The sequence below is a fragment of the Haliotis rubra genome, unplaced genomic scaffold, assembly GCF_003918875.1.
Source record: "Haliotis rubra isolate DU_JTF1 unplaced genomic scaffold, ASM391887v1 Scf683, whole genome shotgun sequence".
In the NCBI taxonomy this organism is placed as follows: Eukaryota; Metazoa; Mollusca; class Gastropoda; order Lepetellida; family Haliotidae; genus Haliotis; species Haliotis rubra.
In genome coordinates, this window is record NW_025767394.1 from 407,758 (window position 1) to 433,846 (window position 26,089).

General features: G+C 41.6%; 1 protein-coding gene across 1 annotated transcript; it reads left to right on the forward strand.

The window, feature by feature from the left end:
• The first annotated feature begins 1,223 nt into the window (after nt 1-1,223).
• LOC124258128 (monocarboxylate transporter 14-like) lies at nt 1,224-23,632 on the forward strand. The gene is made up of 8 exons (XM_046692196.1): nt 1,224-1,545; nt 5,985-6,078; nt 14,004-14,227; nt 15,543-15,686; nt 17,699-18,634; nt 19,146-19,196; nt 20,719-20,845; nt 21,702-23,632. Exons 3-8 carry the CDS (start codon nt 14,035-14,037, stop codon nt 21,730-21,732), a joined length of 1,482 nt encoding a protein of 493 aa, XP_046548152.1. The 5' UTR covers nt 1,224-1,545; nt 5,985-6,078; nt 14,004-14,034; the 3' UTR covers nt 21,733-23,632.
• The last annotated feature ends 2,457 nt before the right edge of the window (nt 23,633-26,089 follow it).

A 26,089-nucleotide genomic window follows, 5' to 3' on the forward strand; every position in this document is an offset into this window, starting at 1 on the left:
ATACAGCTTTTTAAGAAAGGTGGGTGCGGGTGTGTCCACAGTTCATTTTCACCCGTTACCACGAGAGTTTCAATATTCATTTTAAAAGATTCAGGACAAAAGTGTCGTGCGTGCGTGCGTGCGTGCGTGTGGCCTCTTCTGGTGACCAAGTTTAACCCGGATCTTCATGGGTTTCCATGCATACTTGGCCTTGTTACATCTGTGCATGCAATCTTCGACACAATATTCTGTCCACCCCACTTGAAGGAATAATTAACAAATGGTGAATTAAGTGATGGTGACTATAATCATTTTTGTGCACTGAAATTATTATAATTATTTTTAAAAACGGCTATAAACACACGCATGAAATCTACAACAGTCAGTCATCCATTGGATGCTTTGTCCCTGTCCGCTCACCCGAGACTTACTGTGCCCAAACATTCGCGGAATATAAGTGGAATATTGATTGTGACGTTAAACAACATATAAACAAATCTAAGACTTGCTGTGTTAAATCATGCACGAAAAAGTTTTCAGCTCGTTTCTCGTTTATGACTAAATCCTCAAACCAAAACATCAGATAACGACGATAGCGATGCGTACTTTGCTTCCTCTTTCCTTTTTATTAATGACAATTTGAAGAGGTTCGTGTAATTTTCTGACGGTTGAGATGTAAAATACTAATGATTTACCAATTAAATATTAGATTAGATTGTACTAATATTTGAATTGACGCTGAACACGGATTCATCTGCTCTTACCTTGTTCCTTCAATCTACGTACGACGCTTAATCTTTTTGTAAATGGGTAATTAACGAAGTGGAACACTTGTTATGGATAGACAACTGCTTTGTTGCGGTAGTTGCGACGTTGGGTAATTAACGACTGCTTCACGACACTTTCACATCACAACAGAAAACAACGATTAAATTTGATACGCCTAGCTGATCAAATTTCTCTCAATACTGAACAATGTTTCATTAATGCATGCATGATATAATATATTTGATGAAAAACATTTTTTCAAAAGTGAACATATGCATATTTATAAGTTTAATTAACTACGGCAGCATTGAATGAACAGTTTTAATCCCACATCTATCTAATCCAGCTTCCTCGTCTGTTTCACAGTCCCAGAACCACATTATTTCCCGTCTGCCCAATCTTTTGAAGCAAGTATAGATTTCCTCAGGTTCTCAATCTCCTTTTAATTTGGACCCTTTCCAATTTTAAAGGAAGTGTATGATTTATTCAAATTTAAACGTTATACATACATATATTCAGAGACTAAGCGCCAGTCTACCAGCTTAACACCAGTCCCAAAGAGTCGGGTTTCACATACTGCAACATCTGCTCTGCGAACACATGCATGATCCATCGTCAATCTAGCCTATAACCACGCTGAATAGCATTTGCACTGGAGGCGAGAAAAACAGGATTTCTAAGTGGCACAAAACCCACTAACACCGGTTGAAAGCGGATTGACCAGCGCCAATGAGGTCACAAGCGAGCTGTTTGTGTTTGCGAGTGGAGTACGGTAGCAGATAACGAACCTCGGTCAAGGTGAGTCTTTTAGAGTTTCTGTACGTCACTCTAACGCTTAGATAATAAGGCTTTTGTTAGTGTGGTAGGAAGTAAATAAGAATTATTAGCGCTCGGTTGGTTTTCAGTGGACTACATAAATATGTCGGCTGCTGACGTTTACATTAATGTTTATGCTAAAGATACCCGATCAAGCGATCGTTGAGTAATGGGTCGGCTCTCATATGAATCAAATCCAGTATCGTGATAATCACTTGATTAGTCTGGTAGTCTTGGCGACGTTTTGGAACAAGAAACACGAGCGTTCCTGGACTATAATTAGAAACGGTGTTCTCGTGTTTACTTCCCGTGAAATCTGGTAATTTGAATATCCGTGCATGTACTTGTGTTGCGCCTTAGAAATAACGTAACACGTTAATATGGACATTTAAAAAAAAGGAGTTTGTATATTTGTTCTAATATATTCCAAAACCCGAACCCGAACCACGGAACACAAATACCTGCACATTATTATTCACGTCAGAGTAATGGATATAGTTTATGTGCACGGCTGTATCAGACGACGGTAAGCAGCTGTGGATTGTTTGAATATGTACATATTAAAAGATACCTATATGTACTGCCCGTTGCCTTGGAAACTATATATTAAAAAATGAAACCTGACAATGAGAAATGTTTCAGGCTTTCCAGGTTTTTGAGAAAGAGTAGAATAAACGTGTTCACAAAATTTAAGTTTCATTGTAACCAAGCAAGATACAGATTACAAAACAGATTATTTCACGGTTGAACAAAATGCGTCTTGGTCACATCTTCATATAAAATAGACGCGAGATATTATATAAGATGTTTTAAACATAAGCAGTGTTTCTAAAAATAGCAACAGCAACACGCTAACAAGCATTATAACCTCTGATATAGACCAACCCTTAATCTCTGAATATATATAATTTTGATAGAAACAAACAATTTCTTTTAAACTGAAAAGGAACACCAGTGATAATGGAAAATCTGAGGAAGTCGAGACTTGTTTCATGTAAATCTTCAGCATTGCGGGGCGGTGGGGTAGCCCAGTGGTTAAAGCGTTCGCTCGTCACGCCGAAAGCCCGGGTTCGATTCTCCACATGGGTACAATGTGTGCAGCCCATTTCTGGTGTCCCCCGCCGTGATATTGCTGGAATATTGCTAAAAACGGCGTAAAACCATACTCAGCCAGTCAGCTTTAGCATTGCAGAAAAGGCTAGACAGATGGGAAAATGATGCGGTTTAGGGATTGTGGGACAGTCTACCTCTGATAGGGTATAAATTATTCTGGCTGGAAAATAGACTTCCATAAGCGTCTTATACATGATAGTTTTAATAATTTCTAAAAACATATGAATAAAAAGAACAAATTGTCCCTTAAACCGACTGGCGCCCTTTTGAACTATCCACAAATCTAAACTTGCACCTTTATAGGATAGAAGTACTATACATTCATTGGCGTAGCATCTGGCGCGGACAGGTACGGCTAGCTGGGGAGGCGGCGTGTTACCATGCCCAACAGTCATGACAGAGTAACTATAGCGATATGCGTAGTCGGGCTGTATTTAACATACACTAAACGCCAAAAGAAACGATAACGCCCTCCCTCCCTCCCTCCCCGACACACACACCACCCCTTAATGACGGAGGTACCTATCTACAGCTGGCGTTGTGATGCGTGGACGTCCACTTCTTGGTCTGTCTACGGTGACCCAAGTCTCTCTGTAGCGCTGAGACCGCCTCCGGGGTGTTGTGGTTAGAGCGTCCGCCCGGAGAGCGGAAGGTCGCGGGTTCGATCCTCGGCCGCGTCATACCAAAAGACGTTAAAATATGGTACTTGTTGGTTCCTGCCTGGCGCTCGGCATTAATGGGTACAAAAAGGACTGGTCGGCTCGGAGTCAGTATAATGTGTCTGAGTGGGGTATGCATGCTTCACTGCGGCATGGTATCTCAGTAGGCTAGCACTATAAAACCAGCTTCAATCTGGGCTAGTACAAGCAGCCGCACATACACAGACACACGCATGCACGTCGTCATATGAGCGAAATATTCTCAAGCACGACGTTAAACCCAATTTCACCTCACGTCACCTCACATGTAGGGCTGAATATGTGATGAGCGTGATACGGTGGCATCCGCGTTTGCAGCAGCATTGTATGTCAACCCCATCTGCACCATCCCAATGACTCTTTCTCTCTCTTCAGCTGGGTTGTCAGGCTCGCTGACCTAGTTGACACATGTCATCGAATGCCAAATGCTTAAATCGATGCCTATGCTGTTGATCACTGGATTGTTCAGATTCAATCGTTTACAGACCCTCCATTTAACTAAAAATCGGTCAATCCTGAGGTCATTTCGGTCAACTGTAGGCACTTTATATTGAAACAATATTCACAAGCGAGTGAGTACGGATTTACGCCGGCACAAAAAGAAATGGCATTAAAACATTGTACCCATGTTTGAAATCGAACCCAGTCTCACTAGTGGATGCTTTAACCACTAGACCACCTCACCGTCTCGAATTTACAAGTGTAGATCTCCTTTTTCAAAATGGCTGTCACCTGGCTGTCATGTGACTATCACAATTTAGCGTCATCCAGGTACTCTTGCTCGTATATTACATTAACTATATCTATATTAACCATAAAAGGCTTTTTTATCAAGCACCTTCTTTGTACGGAGGTAATGAGCATGATCTGGCGTTGCACGATTACACGGATAACAATGTGGGTTTTTTTTTGTATACGGAATAAGCCGAATTGACCCGAATGCTTAGTGATGTGAGCCGATACAGAGCACCGTTTGACGGTTACGTGCTCTTCGGGTTTACTGGTTTCAAATGCATGGTCAGGGCTCACTATTCACGTTCCTTCAGCCCGAAATGAGCACGTCATCACGGACCGTCTAATTCATAAGCATGTGTTAAGTAATCTGTAGCGGATTCCAGTACATTGTATGTAACAAGGTCATCCGGTATAACTGTTCCCCTCGTGTATATCTTATATACGCATTCAGTTACGTGAGCGGAGCTTCGTATCGTGTGCATTGAATATTTTGCAAGGAAATTAACGTCGTACGTATTTTTCTATCACTTAAGTGGGAGCAGGTGGCCAAATGGTTCACTGGTGAAGATTCTCGTATCAGAAAGCTCATGGGACTTGATAGCATTCTCGTGAAACTGAGGTATGGTGAGTGTATTGCGATTTCGCGAGACTTAGGATCGTGACGTTATCGAGCTTTCGTGAGACTAAGGTTCGTGACGTTTTTCAACTCTCGTGAGACTAAGGTTCGTGGCGTTATGGACGTCTCGTGAGACAAAGGCTCGTGATGTTATGGATCTCTCGTGAGACAAAGGTTCGTGACGTTATGGACGTCTCGTGAGACAAAGGCTCGTGATGTTATGGATCTCTCGCGAGACAAAGGTTCGTGACGTTATGGACGCCTCGTGAGACAAAGGTTCGTGATGTTATGGATCTCTCGTGAGACAAAGGTTCGTGACGTTATGGACGTCTCGTGAGACAAAGGTTCGTGACATTATTGACGTCTCGTGAGACAAAGGTTCGTGACGTTACGGAATTTACATAAGACTAAGTCTCCTGACTTTTTGCAAATCGTGTGAGACTAAGGTCCGTGACGTTATGGAGACTAAGGTCTAATGATTTAATGGGATTCTCGTAAGATTACGGTCTGGTGGCTTTTCACGTTCCGTTTCATGAAACCCATGAGTTTTAGAGATCGACTTTCTCTCGCACTCATTTCTTTTATCACGTAAACTAAACTCACTCACTCACTCAAACACGAAACTGGCGCCTTTATTCGTTGTTCAGAGTTACATCCCTTTACCATGCAAGGATCCAATGTTCCCAGAAAGCTGCCTTTATGCAAATATTATTGTCTTAGATTTAGAGAATTATATGCACATTAAATGAAACACCAAGAACAGGCAAAGCTAATAGGTGCAACTAAATGGAATGGATTTTCCGATTCTGCATTTCGAAATTGTGTACTCTGCTACGTGTAAAATTGTTTTGATTGAAAGTGTATCAGTTTATTAACGGTTTTGAACAGTGAAAACACAAAATATGTTTAAATTAGAGATTTATAGAAAACTCGATTTCCGCATTAACTAGGAAGACAATTATTTCGGATTACCCACATGGTCACGTGGCTCCTAATTTGCCACAGCTTTGTTCATTGCTCGTTTCTAATTGACCAGATACAAACATACAAGTATCATTGGCTGAAAATTCTTTTTGAATAAACCAAGTGTATGTTATTATTATAAATTTCACCTGAGAGACAAATCCAGCCTGATTAAAAGGCTACATAGCTACATTCTGTGAACGTTACCGCACGTATACTCAATGAACTCTGGGACAAATATCAAAACATGACCCTGTAACCCCTACACTTTTCACAACGTCAGCATTCGTCTACAGATGCAGCTGTGGGAACATCTGTAGCCAGCCAGCTGACACACTGACCGTGCCACATCAACAGCGGCGACACCAACATCTGCAACACCAGCCACAGGTAGGTGCGACAAAACAAGGGAAAAAACAGGGCAAGGAATATATTTTGAACACACGAATTTACGACCGCTTCTACCCAGTCTCTACCCCAAACGTCTAAAACAGACTGACTGAGTTTTGGCAATATTCCAGCAACATCACGGCGGGGGACACCAGAAATGGGCTTCACACGTTGTACCCATGTGGGGATTCGAACCCGGGTCTTCAGCGTGACGAGCCAACGCTTTAACCACTAGGCTACCCCACCGCCCAAACGTCTAAAATATGTTGTTTGTTTGTTTGTTTCTTCGCCGCTCTCAGCAGTATTCCAGCGACATGGCGGCGGTCTGTAAATAGTCCTGTCTGGATTAGACACTCCAGTGATCGACAGCATGAGCATCGAACTATGCGATTTGGGATACCATGACGTGTCAACCAAGTCAGCGAGCCTCACCACCTGATCCTGTTAGTCTCCTCTTACGACAAGCGAAGGTTACTGAAGAACAATTCCAACCCGGACCTTCACGGGTCTCGTAGTCTGTCTCACAGTCCCTGAACCACATTATTTTCCCTTCCGCCCAGCCCTTTCTTCAATACCAAAGCCCTAAATGAAGCAAGTCTAGATTTCCTCAGGTTCTGAATCTGCCTTCCCACTGGGGCTCCTTTTCAGTTTGAAAGGAATTGTTTTTTCTTTCAAAATGATACATATTCAGAGACAAAGCCGTAACTTCTTGAAGTCGGAGCAGTAAGGAAGAATAAACAACAATTATGAAACCCTTAACTCCCCTTCAGGTTGCCATGTCTTTCGGTCAAATCATCCTTCTTTCGATCAAACTCTAAATGGTCTGTCGGGCCGTGTGCGAAAAACGCCTTATGTCGGAAAGCGCACGTTAAATCTCCAAATCATCATCATCATCATCATCATCATCATCATCATCATCTGTAAAAACCCGTCTTCTAGTATGCAGCAGGGACACCCTCCACCATCCACTTCAAACAGTTTAGCTTCTAGCCTGTGTCCTCCCACTACTTGGAAACACTGCTAAATGTATCCCTCCCTATACCATTGTTCTGTTCATTACTTGCTTGATAATTTGAAAAAGTCCTACACCGAAACGTCTCTCTCACTGCAATAGAGAAGTTGTTCATCCGTATATTGTTATCCTTCCTTCCTCAACGGGTCCCGCTGTGATCGAGATTTACGAGACGATTGAGTGATTATATGCCCGTGACAACGATGCGCATCGTCACCATACGCAGCAGTACACTAACTGTACACCGATTGCAGCTGTTCTCGGCAGAATTAATTTTCACTGTGTCAGGATCGGATACAGCATAATATGATGGGGAATGGGTGTATAAACGATTGGTTTAACCATTTTGAACTAGTGGTGTTCCGATTAATTTAAATAATCGAAGATTGGACCAAACGACCAAGAAATCGATCACATCTCATAATCGAACATGAACGATTTTGGAACTACTGTTTTAGTCTTTGAAATACTTGACAATGGAACATATTGTTGAAGTTGTCAGGGCCTAAAAACGTGTTTAATTCTTAGAAAACTCACTTCACTAACTGAAAAACCATGACTGAATATTTCTTGAAGACTCCGGGACGTTTATGTTCATGATATATTAGTCATCACTTTAAAGTAGCAAGGTGCATCATGTTATACACATCTGCAATAACAACCTGGATAGGAAAATCTGAAAAATTACACTAACCAATTTTTATTGATGATTGTTCGTTGGTAATGAAGCAATCATCAATTGTGAGATTTCAACTGATTCCCAACACTATTTTGAACATGTCCCGGCGTGTCGGCTTCATGCCGGAGGATAGCTAGAAGTGATACAGGCCTCCTACGCGTACCACTTTGTTGAAAGCGACGAGCACGGGTGTTGAGCTGACCCTGCCGGCTGACTTTCGAGTGAATGAGTTTAGTTTTACGCCGCCTTTGGCAAATTCATATTATTCCTGCAATTCGAACGGGGGACACCAGAAATTTGCTTTAGACATTGTACCCATGTGGGCAATCGAACCCGGATCTTCGTTGTGACGAGTGAACGCTTTAACCACTAGGCTACCCCACCGTCCCTAAATTACTCAGCAGTGCAGCATGCTCTGCCAGGTGCCTGGCACTTTAGAAGATAGTCCAGGGTCCACAAAGCGTTCGTAACATTACGACCTGTCGTAACTCTATAGTTTACCATAAGCTTACGAATGACGCAGCAGTGCGAACGGTTTGTGAATCGGGACCCAGGGTGATAAGATCCTCGGCATCCATGTTTTGTCTCTGTCGTTGTCCTGAATATAACGTATTTCCTCAAATAAGCCACGCCGAAGACCCGGGTTCGATTCCCCACATGGGTACAATGTGTGAAGCCCATTTCTGATGTCTCCCGCCGCCATATAGCTGGAATATTGTTAAGAGGGGCGTACAACCAAACTCACTCACTCACTCCTCCAATAGCGCCGGGCCTCTAATAAGCGCCTGGGCCTAGATTTTCGAAGCTCTCTTAGAGCTAAGATAGTCGTAAGTGCCATAAATTAACTTTAACTTACGACTACCTTAGCTCTAAGAAAGATTCGAAAATCTAGGCCCGGGTCTGGAAGTCCGTTGAAAACGTAATCGCACGGGTGCTTATTAGAGGAAATACGGCAAGTGTTGTGGAAAATACACACCGACATTAAAGTCGCAAGGTTCGCCAAGGACTCCCTTGTGATATACTCTGTGTGTATACTACACTGTAACGACATCAAGAGCTTAATAATGTGCCAAATCAATGGCGTAACCTATTTTTGACGTCAAACAATTTTAACACAGGTGTGATAGAAAATCGATTTTTAGTTTTTCTGTTACATATGAAGGTATTTACCTGAACTTGATTCTAGACCTGTATTTGACAATAAAAATTCTAAATTTCCCAATAACTCAATTTTACAATGAAACGATCCAGCCGTTACGCACCAAAGGGAAAGTAGTTTCAAATGCGTAAAAAATCCATGGTGGCATGGGCTGTTAAATCAAGAAACAAACGTGACGACGTGGGGCGTGCGTGTGTGTGTTTGTGTTGTGTGTGTAAGTGCATTTGTGAAATCACTGAGGAGGCACGAGTGTAATATGTGTTAATAAAAAACTGACATATTTGCGTCATCACGAATACCAAGTGGGTTGTTCTACTTAGCCTATTCTATATACATTAATTCGTAGTTAGGGGCGGTGGGGTTCCCTTGTGGTTAAAGTGTTGGCTCGTCACGCCGAAGACCCGGGTTCGATTCCCCACATGGGTACAATATGTGAAGCCCATTTCTGGTGTCCCCCGCCGTGATATTGTTGGAATATTTCTAACAGCGGCGTAAAACCATACTCACTCACTCACTAATTCGTAGTTACAGTTCTCGTTTATTGCATTACTGAGAGGTGGCTTACTTATGTTATCCGGCCCCCTTATGGGATAACATGTTGTTATCTTGGGCCCCAATCCACAAGGCGTTCGTAGTACTATGACATTCGTATCCTACGACATGTCGTAATGTAACGAACGCCTTGTGGATCGTGGGGGCGTTGTGGGCGAGCTGTCCAAAGCGCCAGGCTAGTGATCCAGGGAGCTTGAAGTGCCGGATCGAGCCCACCTGTGACCGGGCGTAAAAACCCTGAGTCAACTTTGTGTGCAGACTCTTTCAGTGTTGTCACAACCCCTAGTGTACAGTACACAACCCCTGTTGTACACATAGTGGCCACATGAATACATGCAAACACCTAGTTGCGGGTACAGCAACGTGCAGTGAACTTGGACAAAGTACTGTGACAATATGTCCCAGTCCACCCAGCTGTCAATGGGTACCTCGTACGGATGGGAAAGCCGCAATAACTCGGTGCGCCTAGTGTCTGCAAGAGTTGTATGTTCCCCAGGAGTTGAGATTGATAATGCTATGAGCTGTTGAGATTGACATCCAATGATTGAGGGAAAACAAAGCGCTTTTGAGCAGCTGAGCTGGATATTGACGCTATACAAATACTAGTGTGTGCGTGTGTGTGTGGAATGCCATAGTTAGTGATCAGTCAAAGAGGTTCTTCACTATTTATTATGTGGAGTATATATTAATATTCAAACAATAATCTTACATACACATTACATTTCAAGGAAGGGGATGGGGTGGGTGTGGAGAAAGTATCATTTCAATTGGTAGAGCTGCTGTCCGTAATAACACTTGTATTTATGTATTTCAACATCGGAAATTTCCAAAGTATAATTCAGAAACCTTTCATACATATTTAATAATATTTTAATTATTCTTCAAGGTCGTTTCATAAATCATATGGGCGGTGGGGTAGCATGGCGGTTAAAGCGTTCGCTCGTCACGCCGAAGACCCGGGTTCGATTCCACACATGGATACAATGTGTGAAGCCCATTTCTGGTGTCCCCGTCCTGATATTGCTGGAATAGTGCTAAAAGCGGCGTAAAACACAACTCACTCACTTACTATAAATCATATATAGATGATCTTTGCCTTTGGACGAATCGTTTGTATTAATTTTGTACAAGTATAAAATTATATATTATGTTCAGTGCTTTGGATGCGCTCATTACATGGACAAGTAACCATGACAATGGATCTACTTAACTGACATAATCATTTATAACACTACAATGCATCTATTATGTTTTAAATTTTATTCAATAATGTGGGAATGTTTCATAACTAAATGAGTCAGGCGTTAAACAACTAACCAACCAACCAACGAAACAGCTTTTATTCTCCCAACCTTGACCAACATTCAGAGTGCTCTGTTATAGTATACAATGGAAGCACGCCGCTGTCACTATGAACACAATCTGATGTGAACCTCTGACTCGTGTTATTGGTTTAATAATCTCCAAATGTATTCTTTCAGCAGCTGCTGCGTCCATTAACCATCAGCTTACATCCATGCTTTGTATTGGTAATGTTTATCATCTGAACAGCTGATTCTGATGTGCTGTAGATATGTAGGAACTGAGATCAGCATACGTTGCAGACAAAATACAATGCTATACACGGTTCTACTTTCACTGACAAAAGTGGGATCCGGGGGACCCCATCAATATATGTTACAGGTCCTTGCTGGTAATATGAGGGTAATATGAAGTATTGATATGGTGTGGGGAACGTTGAGAATATTACCTCAGAGACAGGAATGAGTCAGTGATCATGTGGACAGTGGTCATGACAGATGGGTGAAATTACAGACACAGGAATATAGTCCTGATGCACGGTAGGTAAAAAGAGAATCTCACCCAAGTGTCTACTGATATCAATTATATCAACACGAGTTGATAAAGTTGCAAATATCCGAGGCGTGCCGAGGATATTTTGACTTTTATCAACGAGCTAAATGTTTCATATAGCAGCGTTCAACCAACTATAATCACTTCCAAAATGTAAACACAATAGGATTATCTCCTAAATGTACATCTCTTAACACTGATCTACCATTAGACTGGCAGTGCAGCGATGTCATAGCATTGTAATGTCAGCAAGTTCATGACGTCATAGCATTGTCAGGGCACTGTACAAAATCTACTGTCAAAACAATATCTCCTAGGAGATATTGTGGAACACAATTTTGGATGATAAATGTGCATCTCTTCGGATGCAGTATTTTTGGGTTTCTGCATCCGTTCTCAACATTTGTGTGTCGCGTAAAACCTTGCTCTTTGGACCAAAGACTTTGTAATATTTGTAATGATAAGTTTGTAGAAAATGAATTTCATTTCCTATTTGAATCTAACCTTTGTCATGATTTACGCTGTAAGTATTTTAAAGCATTACCAAATTACATAGATCAGCAATACTTTCTGAACACATTATCATGTACCGATTTGTCATCAGCAACAAAGTGTTCTACTGCATTGTCATTGTCGTTCTTTATTCGTATCTTATCATTACACTTGTTTATTTTGTATTGTACGTGGGCCTTAGGCCTTGTTACGGAATATACCTTATTTGTGCGTCTCGTAAAACCTTGCTTTATTTGCCCTGTGCTACAGCGAAACTAGTTATTGTTGCGAAGAAGATCAAGAAATATAGACAGACAGACATACAGACAGGTATATTTCATAAATGTGGCCATGAGACCAATAGTACAAAATGACAATTTCTAAAACATTTTTACAGCGCGCATGGACATGATTTTGTTTGCAAAAAATTCTTGACGGAGTATGATATTATGGTTCTTAGTATTTAGAAGATGAACAATTTTTGGTTTTTGTTTATTCATAATATAGATACTTCGCATGTAGTGGGTTCTTACCGCTTCATATAAATGTGAGGTGAGGTGAAATTGGGTTTTACGTCGTACTCGAGAATATTTCGCTCATATGACGACGTGCATGCGTGTGTATGTGTATGTGTATGTGCGGCTGCTTGTACTAGCCCAGACTTAAGCTGGTTTTATAGTGCCAGCCCACTAAGATACCATGCCGCAGTGAAGCATGAATACCCCACTCACACACATAATACTGACTCCGAGCCGACCAGTCCTTGTACCCATTAATGCCGAGCGCCAGGCAGGGACCAACAAGTACCATATTTTAACGTCTTTTGGTATGACGCAACCGGGGATCGAACCTGCATATAAAGGACATTTCACTGACACATGATACTCATCTTCTGTTACACTTACAATAATCACACATAGTTACACTTATGTCATTGTCTGTAGATATTCTATACGAAACTATTTCTAGATCGGTGGAGTCGCATCTGAATTTTTTTTAAACTCTGCACCGATGTAACGAAGAGATTGCAATCAAATACAATTCTGGAAAAATATCAGAGTTAGAAACAGAACACATGTGCAATGATTTTGACATTCTATTTTGCGTCCATTCTTGGTAGTACATGTGTTTACAACGTTGTTTAAAAAGATGAAGAAACAATTCACAGTTTCCAACATTTTGATATTTCAAGAAATATATGACAGCAACTGGTGTACCCTTTTTGGTCAAATATAATAATTGTCACTCTGCCTGTGTCGAAATCGGGTGAAATCAGGGTATTCCAAAGACTCCGGGTTAGTGAGGCTTTTCATTGTTTTATGTCATACGAGTCCACACTGCCTCCGTGGTCAAGTGGACAGTGCCCCCAAGAAGGACATTATCAATTAGCCCCTATCAGCTTGTTTTGACTGTTTTCATTACTTAATCTCTCCTGCTCATTGGCTTCAGTGACCCGTGCTAGGTGTTGTTCTGGCTTCTCATCGGGGCGGTGGGGTAGCCTAGTGGTTAAAGCGTTGGCTCGTCACGCCGAAGACGCGGGTTCGAATCCCCACCTGGGTAATATGTGTGAAGCCCATTTCTGGTGTCCCCCGCCGTGATGTTGCTGGAATATTGCTAAAAGCGGCGTAAAACCAAACTCAGTCAGTCAGTCTGGCTTCTCATCAGGCCTCGTCCTATTATGGACCCGTGAACACCCGGAAATTGGCCAAAACATGATGTTTATCGTTATTGTAAACACAAAAGTAAAGCATGGGTTTTACTGTCTGCACTCATTGCCATGGAGTACGGGTACAGCAGTGAAGAGTCATAAGCTGGCCGTTTCAGCTGGTTCCCATACTAACATCTGGAAGTGCTCATTTCTGACGTCATTCCAACTTTACGTCACAATATGATTGAATGACGTCACCACTGCTGACGACGCAACAATACGATATTTGCGATATTTGTACGTGTTAATACGCAGTGAATAGTCTTGCAATTTTCGATCATGTTTTTCAACCGATCAGATTAAAGAACACGGTGACTTTTGGTTTACAATATGCAACAAACAAGGATTTGTTATCCATAAAGTCGCATGTTTTATTATTGAAAGGTCGTTGGTATGGGCCTGTCTTAGAAAAAGGCACCCCCGCCTGCTGCATCTTGCATTTGCTGTAAAAGGTACATGATATTTTCAGACGTGACGCTCCGGTCGACACCGTTGACGTCATGACGAAGAAGGACGTAGACGGCGGCTGGGCGTGGGTGGTTCTGGTGGCGTCCTATATGAACGGGTTCCTGCTGTCAGGAGTGTGTTACATGGGTGGGATGTTCCAGGTGGTCCTGTTGGAGCACTTCCAGCAGAGTGTGGGTCTCACAGCCTGGGTCACGTCAGTGTATGCCTCGCTCATGCTGTTTGCAGGTGAGTTATACTGAGGTGCCTTCTCTGTAATATTGTTTTTTAATTTATGTTTCCTTCACACTGACATATGACGATGATACCATAACCTCAGATTCTTTCATCTTATATTGCGTTGGCTCGTCACGCCGAAGACCCGGGCTCGAATCCCCACATGGGCACAATGTGTGAAACCCATTTCTGGTGTACCCCGCCGTGATGTTGCTGGAATATTGCTAAAAGCGGCGTAAAACCAAACTCAGTCATTCACCTTATATTGTTTGCCCCGAAACATGAGTCTCATTAACCTATTCAGACAATGACCTAGTTTTCAGGCGATCCGAATTTTCTCGTGTGAAAATGAAAAGAGACAACAGAAACAGCAGAGGCAGCATGACCTTAAATAAGACGTCACAGACTGCCCCTGTTTGATGAGGTCGTAACATGAATCATAATTCATCTGGCTCACTGGTTACACCTGTTGTATGTTCTCTACGCAGATTCGATGTTGTTTTGTAACGGACAATGTGCTTGATATAATATTAAGTCCGTACCAGACCGCCAAACCTTTCTAGCGGCAGAGCCTCATTTTGAGATTTCCACGATTTCCAGATTTCCGTTTGTCAGAACACGACAGAGCATGTTGCACGACGTGTTTGCAAGAATTAGAAGGAGCGTATGTTGCAATATACAAGTGGTTAGATGTATCAAATAATACTGATTAATATTTATGTATCCAGTTGAATGAATTTGTCTCAAAATTCTGGACTGGTTATTGTACTTAGTTGCGCAATAGGACGAAACCCAGTCAGCAGGAAACGAGATTGTTGTGTTATCAATGTATTGACTTGATACATATACATTGTTTCATGAATTCGAATTTGGATTCAAAATAAAATAAAATGAAAAGCCTGTAATTCTAAACACAACCTAACGGTACCCAGAAGCATCACATGACTTTTCCCTTTGGGTGAGGACATTGGTTATACCACAGGTGTGTACAGATTCTTCTTTATATACATCCCCTTAAGCTTCAATCTCCTTCTGAAATCAAGCAGTTCCTGTAAAATGTTTAACCTTGAAAGCAATGATCTTTCGCTGTTGTTTCAGCTGTATGATTATTTATGTGTAGAAGCCATTACTACCATGGGCGATTTCCAACCTCCGTTTGATGTGGTTTGTTATTTACTGTTATAATAATGATAATGTTAAAATTTGTATAGCGCCTGAATCCAAGGTTGGCGCTTGGCCAAATGCTCTGTTGAAGAGAACCGTTTTTAGTTCGTTTTTGGATGGAATGATGCCTGCTATTGATTCTCACTGGTCATGTTACTTGCAGGTCCATTGGCGAGTGTCATCACGTCCTACTTTGACTGCCGGACCTCCGTAATGCTAGGCGGTGTCCTCCTGACAGTCGGTCTAGCCGGAAGTACCTTTGCAACATCTCTGAGCGGCTTGTTCGTGTCCTTCGGCATTATTGCAGGTGATTAGTTCTGGCCTTTTCTAACCTCCTATTAAACCACACACGTTAAGCGTTCGCGTGATGGAAGAGTGAGTGAGTTGAGTTTTACGCCGCACTCAGCAATATTCCAGCTACTAGTATATGGCGGCGGTCTGTAAATAATCGGATCTGGACCAGACAATCCAGGGATCAACAGCATGAACATCCATCTACCCCATTGGGATGCGATGATATGTGTCAACCAAATCTGACCGAGCCTGACCACCCGATCCCGTTAGTCGCCTCATACAACAAGCATGGGTTACTGAAGGTTCATTCTAACCCGGATCTTCACGGGTGGCGTGATGGAAGAACGATAATTCGATGTTCAAGATGAATCCAATGCATCAAAATTTCCAATTGGTTCCAGTGTGAAACTTGTATGTTTGTTGTTTAACGCCGCTCTCAGCAATATTTCATCGATACGGTCTGTAAATAATCAGACCAGACCATCCAGTGATTAACATCATGAGTATCGATCTATGCAATTGGGATACGATGACGTGTCAACCCAGTCAGCGAGCCTGAGACAGACAATGCGTGAGTTAGTGAGTTTGGTTTTACGCCGCTTTTAGCAACATTCCTGCAATATCACGTGGGGACCACCAGAAATTGGCTTCACACGTATATGTATATGGGGAATCGAACCCGGGCCTTCGATGTGACGAGCGAACGCTTTAACCAATAGGCTACTCCACCGCCCCTACAGACAATGCATGAGACTGGACATCGTGCCAATATCTAGAAGCAATCCGATTCATTCGATATATCGCAATCAACTTCTTCCCTAGTGTTCGTGTGATCCCCACACGAGTTACGAATAAGCTGAACATGTTCTACAAAATATTTGGAAATAATCTTTTTTATTACCTACGTGGGCGAAAATATCGGGGTTAATATTTTTCATACGATGCCCTAGAGCAAAATATAACTTTGTCATGGTGACGTCACGTCATGCACAATGCTATGACGTCATGCTTCTTCTATGACGTTGCGTTCTACATGCGACGACGGCGGGTAGGCAGCCTATGTTTGAAAGTAGATTTGGGTTTATTTCCTCAATTTTACAACTTCGGTAATAAATAGAACATTATGTTCGTGCCCATATCATACTATGTTTACGACACTCGTGCCTAAATATCGCTCTCGTTCGGGAAATACCAACATTGCATACTAATCTCGTTCGTCACACGAGTGTCGTAAAGCGTTGACCTATGTCGTAACGACTTAACCTGAGATTCTTACGATTTGATTGGATAACCGATGACCTCTCAATTAGGTCACATTCTGACGTAACTATTCATAACAAACACGTGCATTCATTCATTCTACAACTTACATGCATTGTGGGAATGTAAACATTGCGAACGTTGCCGTGTCGCTGTTTATTTGTGAGTCGAACTGAGACATTATATCCGTCGAAAAACATAAACGCAATGTTTCCACCAGTGATGTTAGCCGAATGAAGCAATTGGAAACCAAGAAACGAGGTGCTACGGAGTAGTTTACTGTAGGAGGCTGTACGAGGCGATGACAACTGACATGCATCGTGACGTCGGTTAAAAAGGCAGTGACGTCATTACAGTGTGATCTCATGCAAATATTGTACTACAGTACAAAACTCTTCCGAAACCTCTTTATGAAACCGGTTTCGGTTTGAAACCAAAAACATAACAAAAATACGCTATTTTGTCAATTTAATGCATGTAAGACGTGGGTAATAAATAAAATACCACACTCGGTCTCTTTACATACGAATTATACGAAACTCGTGACCTTCCTATGTTATCTGACCTCGCTTTCGCTCAGTCAGATACCATAGGAAGGACACTCGTTTTGTATAATTCGTATGTAATGAGACCTCGTGTAGTATTCTCTATTTAGGCACCCGTGTCGTAAACAAAATATGACATGGGCACTCATGTAATATCCTCTATTTACCACAGTTTTCTCAAAATTGTTTTCCACCATTTTTTTTTTTTATTACCATACAGGTCTTGGATTAGGATTAAGTTACACGCCCTCTGTCGTCATTGTCAGCTACTACTTTGAAAAGAAACGGACGCTGGTGACAAGCGTGGCCCTCTCAGCCGCCGGCACCGGACTCCTGATCGCGCCTTTATTGTTCCGATACCTACTGGACAACTATGCATGGCGAGAGTGCCTGGTCATTTTGGCGGGAATCTGTTTTCATATAACCCTGTTTGGAGCCCTTATGTTTCCGATACACGAAAGAAAGGATTGTCGGGCTTTCTCCAGGTGCCGGAAACGGAGCCCAAAAGATCTTTCAGAAGACCTCGACGCTAGCCAGCAGCTCACTGGAATTGCAGACAATGGCCGCATTAATCATTCCAAGGTTACGACATATGAGACGGATAAGTATGGGAGTATAATTCTCAAAGACGACTTTGAACCATCCAAAAATGGATTCGTCACACAGGAAACCGTGACTTCAGGAGGAAGTCAGTTGGATATATTCAAGAATGTGGCTTTTGTTGTGTTTTGTGTGAATCAGGTTCTGGTGAACGCAGCATGTGGGGTGTTCAACATCCACCTGGCTGCTTTCTGTGAATCTTACGGAACTAGTTCTCAGCAGGTCGCCTGGGTTCTCTCCGTCAACGGCCCAGCCAACATTGTGTCGCGAATCCTGCTGGGGGCGTTTGCGCACGCCAGCGAGAGGGATGTGTGGATTCTTTATTATGGCGTTCTGTTGACTTCCGGTATGATATTCTGTATAATGCCCCTCTTTGCCAAGACATATGTTACTCAGCTTATAGCTGTGCTTCTCATAGGAACATATCTTGGGGGGTCGTATTCTCTACCTCCGGTTCTCACAATAGAATGTGTGGGATTGAAGAGGCTTGCGTCGGCGTTTGGTGTGACCATGATCTGTGCAGGGACTGGGTGGCTGGTGGCGCCACCTATAGCAGGTAGGGACATTCTATAACAACATTTACATTATTTTTACATGTGAAAAAGAAAAAAATAATTTAAGGTGAAAAAGAGAAGCAAAAACCTTTAAGGTGAAAATTCGTAAAGACTCGTAGAATGATGTCTCTCGACCATAATCTCGCCGTTTAATCCTATTTCACACGTTTAGGGTGAAAAAACCAAAAGGACAAGGTTTAAGGTGAAAAAGAGGACAAAGGTTTTGAGGTGAAAATTTGTAAAGCCATCGAATAATGTCTCTCAACTATAATTTCACTTTTTAATCCTATTTCACACGTTTTAAGGTGAAAAATAAGACAAATTTTAAGGTGAAAATTCGTAAGGACTTATCGAATAATGCCTCTTGTTCATTATTTCACTCTCTAGTCCCATTTGTGTTTGCGATCAGCATTGTTTACATGTAATGCTCTATCGTTTAATCTCTGCAGAAGGCTTAGAGCTGTGTATACATCTGTTTCACGATGTTTTTAAAGCAACGCGTGTCTGTTTCAGGGTGGTTTGTTGACTTAACCGGCTCGTACGATTACAGTATGTATCTAGCAGGTGAGTCATTGCATTGTACACAGGTAGGTTTCATAACGTACCATTCGTACATAGTGTAACCTCGCGGAGATCCGGCATAGAACTGTTCCTCAGCAACTCATAAGCGGCGATTAACGGGTTCGGCAGGCTTGCATGTCATGTCATGTCAAGTGTGTTTGTTCATGTTTTGAGGCCGTTGGCCCATATACGTACATTTCAATACATAATCCATCGGTTCCCAAGTGCGCAGATCGATGCACATGCTGCTGATCACTGGATTGTCTGGTCCAGATGAATATTTACAGATCGCCGCCATATAGCTGGAACATTGCTGAGAGCGGCGTAAAACTAAACTCACTCACTCACTGACATAATTCATACATAATTGTTACAATAGTTACACATTTGCCTTCTTTTAAGGCTATGGGACATATATTTACATACTTTGAGCTCTAGTGTGTCATTGTCCGTCATCATGAGGTACTTAAACTTGACAATATATGGATTATTACAAAAACACAATGGAAATATGATTTTCTTGAGTCATTATAATGTTCACACACTAGAATAAAATGATATTCATTTTCCACGTTAACTTCACATGTCATCGTATCCAAGTTGTAATGTCAATCACTGGATGTATTGTCTGGGACAGACGGTAGAGGAACAAACCTTATAGATTGACAACTTCTGTGCAATAGATGCGACGTTTCGGTGTATCAAGCACCACATCAAGCATTATATCAAGCATCGATTGCAATGAACAAGTTGTCAATCCATCAAATATGTTAATCTTCATCATTTTAGCTTTTAAATGCCACTTTAAAGAGTTATGGTCCAGACTGAATTATTTACAAAGGGACGTGAAAAAGATGAAATACTGAATGCAGCGGTAAAATGGAATCATTGTAAAAGATATTGTTATTAATTAATTACAATGCGATGGTGTGTGCACATTAGTGTTCTAAATAGTGTGTAATTAAGAACAGTGGGTATATGTTAGATGCTGACATACAACCTGTTACACCAACGACCATTGATAAATGGGTTTGAAACAGCTGCTGCCATCTCTGATTTCAGTAATTATTTATATATATATCAACCGTTAGTTTGCCTTTTACTGGGTACCCCACATGAGGGAGTGATGTTAGTTTTACGCCGCTTTTAGCAATATTCCAGGGGATACCAGAAATGGGCTTGTACCAATGTGGGGAATCGAATTCGGGTCCTACTCGCAACGAGCAAACGATTTAACCACTCGCCTACCCAACCGCCCCATCTCCTTGAACTGAAGGTCCGGGTCTGAAGATCTTCAGTAACCCATGCTGAGGAGGAGACTAACGGGATCGGGTGGTCAGGCTTGTTGACTTGGTTGACACATGTCATCGGTTCCCAATTGCGAAGATCAATGCTCATGTCAATCACTGGATTGTCTGGTCCAGACTTGATTATTTACAGACCGTCGTTATAGGGCTGGAATAATGCTGAGTGCGGCATTCAACACTCAATACTCTCTGACACTGACCTATATTTTCCTTTCCAGGTGTAATGATGTTTCTGTCTGTTCTGATGGGGTTGGTGGTTCCGCAACTCATTAAGCCTGAGAACGAGTACCATATTCACCGAGACCACTCACTCGTCTTTGACGATGAGGAGAAAAGTGATGAAAGGTGAGTTTTTATCATACAGTAAACTTCGGTTGTGACGAACTTAAATGGGCTACTAATTTCACTTCGTTATAACCGTAGATTGTTATACGTATTTCGACTAAAGCATACAGCATGTGGCCGGGAAAAACATAGTTCGTTATATTGGTCAGTTCGTTATAAGCGTTGAGTAGTCTATTTTTCCCATTTATCCTAAACCTGTTTCGTAAGAAGATGTAAACGGAAAACTGATTAAGAATGAGGATTATTTTTATTGATATACAACTTCTTTAAAGAAAGTCATCTTTCTTCATCTACCCCACTTCTAGAATGCCAATCAAAGAAGGAAAATTGTTTAAATCATATTTTGTTTGTAATATTTACGATGTAATAAGGAAACATTATTCTTATTAATAACAGCGCTGGTTATTAACTCAAATTTCGATTAGTTTGTAATATTTATGATGTAATAAGGACAATTGAAAATTGTAAATATCATCTCTAGTTATTAACTCATATGTCCATTAGTTTGTAATATTTACTATGTAATAAGGAAACTTTAAAATTATTATTAACAGATCTGGTTATTAACTCAAATTTCGATTAGTTTGTAATATTTAAGAGACAATAAGGAATTGTTTTTTTATTAATAACGGCTCTGGTTATTAACTCAAATTTCGATTAGTTTGTAATATTTAAGAGGCAATATGGAAGTATAAAAATGATTAATAACAGCTCTGGTTGTTAATTTGTACTATTTAATGTGTAATAAGGAAAATTATTATTAGTTGTAATAGCTGTGGTTAGTTGATCAAATCTCGTTTTGGTTGTACGGGAAACTTACAGAAGACCCTGAATCGGCTTTCCGTTTGTATTTCAGTTCTGAGTTGCAGACAAAGGAGGAGGTTTGATTATTGCTGACCTGGCTTCAATGCCAGGAAGTCTGGAATTGTGTGTGCTGCACTTATACAGATTCTATTTTCAAGATGACCCGAATATATGAAGAAAATACAAAGGTATACATGAAACCTTATTAACTCGAGATCCAATCGAAAATCAGAAGAAAGTTATCAATGGATCACGAGCGGAGTGCCGGCAGAAGCTGGTTGAGCATTATTATAATGAAATGCTTCTGAGTGTATGTCGACAGGAGTTCGTGATTAATAGTTAACACGGTTTATTACTTTTTGTTTTTAGCCACTTAGAAATATTGCGTCTATTTCAACGGAAGGAAGGGTTGGTGGGGTAGCCTAATGGTTAAAGCGTTGGCTCGTCACGCCGAAGACCCGGGTTCGAATCCCCACATGGGTACAATGCGTGAAGCCCATTTCTGGTGTTCCCCGCCGTGATGTTGCTGGAATATTGCTAAAAGCGGCGTAAAACCAAACTCAGTCAGTCAGTTAACGGAAGGCTTTTATTGATAACATCAGAAAAAGTAATTAAGTCCAACAAGACGTCATACTTGAAGTCAGTTATACCATCATGAGAAATGGTCAACATTATACCCGACTTATAACAGCTTAACTATGGTTATGTGGAAGCTTCGACTGGTCCTGAACTAATCAATACAATACATGCGTGGGTTGCGACAGAAATCATAAGCTGGGTCATGTTTGATCATGAAGTCGTAAGCTACTCATAGTGAGTCAGGTGGTGATGGATAGAGGTAGATAAGCGGTAACTGCAGCCTGTCTGTGTACGACTGAGGGAGACTGGAAGTGCAGCCCCCAAGATAAAGATGGAATCTCACCAGTGCCAAATACTCCACAAATAGATTTACAAGTGCTTGCGTTATTGCTCAAATTATATTTAACCAGATGAGATTTCTATGACATTCGGAGCCAAGTCTTGGAAAGCTTTATGCACAAATGTCATATTATTAACTGAACGAACTGTATGTTTACATTGATTTATCTTTGCATAATTGTTCCTGAAAACACCGTTGAATACTGTCATCATGTTTTTCGACAGGAATGGCTATATGTTATTAATTTGATTTCTTTTTGAAACAAATATTAATCTGTACAGAATTATGCAACTCTGTGTAGCATCCTTGATTGATGAGAGCGGTGGGATAGCCTAGTGGTTAAAGCGTTCGCTCGTCACGCCGAAGACCCGGGTTCGATTCCCCACATGGGTACAATGTGTGAAGCCAGTTCCTGGTGTCCCCCGCCGTAATATTGCAGGAATATTGCTAAAATCGGCGTAAAACTAAACCCACTCACTTCTGATGGATCTGATGGACGCAATTCGTTGGATCCGTGATTTGTGTAGCTTGATGAATGGTGGATGCGACGAATGTGGCGTGATTGACGTTACGTTACTGTACATGAACGAATCTCCAGTGCTTTAGAAAGAACAAAAGGGGCCATTAGTGTTCTTTGTAATTTGTTGTTCATTGTTTATTTCTGTTGGCATACATGTATATGTTAATTAATACTCTAGTGTTTGTTGGTTTTGATATCTATTTATACTGAAGTGTATGTATAGAGTGATTGTGTACCTACGGTTTGAAAAAACCCTGAAAAGCATCACCTGGTAACTTTATTTTTTGGTCGTTTATATCTTGTTTGTTTCTTGTGTCAATGCGTCGATATTGCGTCGACTGGGGAATTAACTCATGTTTTAAGATGAAGTGTACGTACAATACGTTAACAAGATGAAGGAATACGTTGAGCTCAAACTTCTTTAGTTACATGACAAACAAATACACAAGACATAACTTAGGTGAGCAGAGTACCTGCAACCCCAGGGCGTTTCCTACGAGCGGCATTATCCTGCTCGTGGTCGTCCCAACAGACAGTCCAGATACCGGACTCGTACTCCTGCACTGTCTAGATGTGAGCATACTATATACAGTTTTTGACAACAATGGACAGGCGACGACTCATCAATGGACAGACAGAAAAACAATAACACTTCCTTGACCAGTTGATGTGATGGCAGGCACGGCCAAGGGGGATTACCAATGAAGGTTATAAATGTCTTATACAATAATTAATGGGCTGACAAGTCAATTAACAATGCGGTAGTGATAAGGATGTACAGTAGTGATTAAAAATACAGGTTAGCGTCATATATATATTACAATAAAGTCTCACATTTCTTGAGTACATAGTTTTGGACTTTTGAAATATTTGGACGAAGGTTGTCCTGAATTAGTCCCTATAACACTTGTTTAACACCACACGGTTGCCTTCCAGCTGTATTGAAGACAGTCTGTAAATAACAGGGCCTGGAGCAGACCATTCAGCGCCTGATAGTGCCATTGGTGTGCTTTTCGTGCACAATAAAGGCCACGCGTGAAGATCCGTTTTGGAAATGGTCTTCATGCTGCGTTACACATGGTCACGAATAGCCCTTTAATTGTGACGTTGAGTATATGATTTCTGTGACGCCTGAAATCCAAGTTGTTTTCCCCTTTGTTTCTGACAGGATTGTCATGTGCTCATGTTGAGTTTAGTCTTTATGTTACTGGGTCAGAATGAATGGCAATGTTTGAGAATGTGTATCTGGACACAGGAATTATTAGTTTTGTTTTAACAGATTTGTTGTCACTGAGATGCCTGTTAGTTTAGTAAAAGTATTTGTACATGGTTGTGTCCTGTTCTTATTGGTTGGAGGCGCAATCATCGCTATAGCGCTACTGCGCTCTGTGTCTCGCTATATCGCGATGATTGTTCCGTCTCCCTTCGCTGCCAGCCTACGATCCTTATGGTTTACATTTGTAGGTTAGGAGTTAGGGTTGGGTTAGGATATGGCACCCTTTCCGATCCTTAGGGAGCTGACGCATCTTTAGAGACAAATAACCCTTTACGATCCTTGAAGAGGTAGGATTCACATGATTTTTTAAATAAGCGGGGACCGGAGGGATATGTCATCTTTTGATGCTCGTTACCATTCGCCATAAAATCTAAACAATATATAGGACCATGGTTCCTCCGTCCGTCACTAGTACTTCATTTCCAGACATGGTTAGACATGACAAAGAGCTTTTGACATGACATGCCATATACTGGAGATGACATATACCGGAGATGACATATACTGGAGATGCCATATACCGGAGATGCCATATACCGGAGATGACAGTACCGTATTTGCGATGTGAGTTCCGATCTCTAATAGAAGAAAGTCTCTCATCGACTGAGGCGTGGTCATCGTGATGCTCCTGAAGTCAGCTTCATCCCCCAAATGATCTCACGTCCTTCTCACTAAATTTGTTAATTTACTCAGGTGCTTCCAACGTTGTCTTTTAAAGGTTTTTCTTGTTCACACACTGCTAGCAGTCATCCCTAGCTTCAGTGCCCGTTCGGCGTGATGTCGTGGTTTCAGCGACGTTTCCATGTCAGTGTTAGAAAAAAGCATTTGGTTCTGGAGCAGTCTAGTTAAAATCACTCTTTGTTCTCGCTTAACAGATATCTGAAGACATTCCATTACGGTTCGGGGGATAGGGTAGCCTAGTGGTTAAAGCGTTCGCTCGTCACGCCGAACGCCCGGGTTCGATTCCACATCGGTATAATGTGTGAGGCCTATGTCTGGTGTCCCCCGCTGGAATATTGCTAAAATGGCGTACAACAAACCACACTCACTCCATTACGGGTCACACCGGAACGAGGTTCCATCCAAGCCATCAGAGCGTCCTCCACCAGATCAGGAAAGAACCCATGAAGATCCGGGTTAGAATTGGCCTACAATCACCATGATTGTTGTAAGAGGCGACTCGGATCAGGTGATCAGGCTGGAGGACTTGGTTGATCGTATCCCAATTACGAGATCGATGCTTATGATCTCATGATCACTGGAATGTCTTGTCCATACTCAATTATTTACAGACCACCGCCATGTAACTAAGGCTGAGTGCTATAGGTTTCCAGATTATAGTCTCGAGAAGGTCAACACGGGGTATTCCGAACATAGATTGGATCCCCTGAATATCCTCGTCTCTCTCGCTTCAATGAATTGAACATTTCACACACAGGAGACTTTATATAGTCGTTGGAGGTACTGGCCTACAATCTATTTGTCAACCAACCTATGTTGTGCCGTTTCCCTGCCTTGAAGGGAGGAGACTAGTCTGTCTCACAGTCCATGAACCACATTTCATCTACTGCCTAGCCCTCCCTGCAGTGCTAAAGCCCTACATGAAGCAAGTCTAGATTTCCTTCTCTGGTCTCCCTGGGGCTCCTTTTTGAATTTATATGGGATTGTTTGTTACTATCAAAATTACCCGTGAAGGTCCGAGTTAGAATGAACCTTCAGTAACCA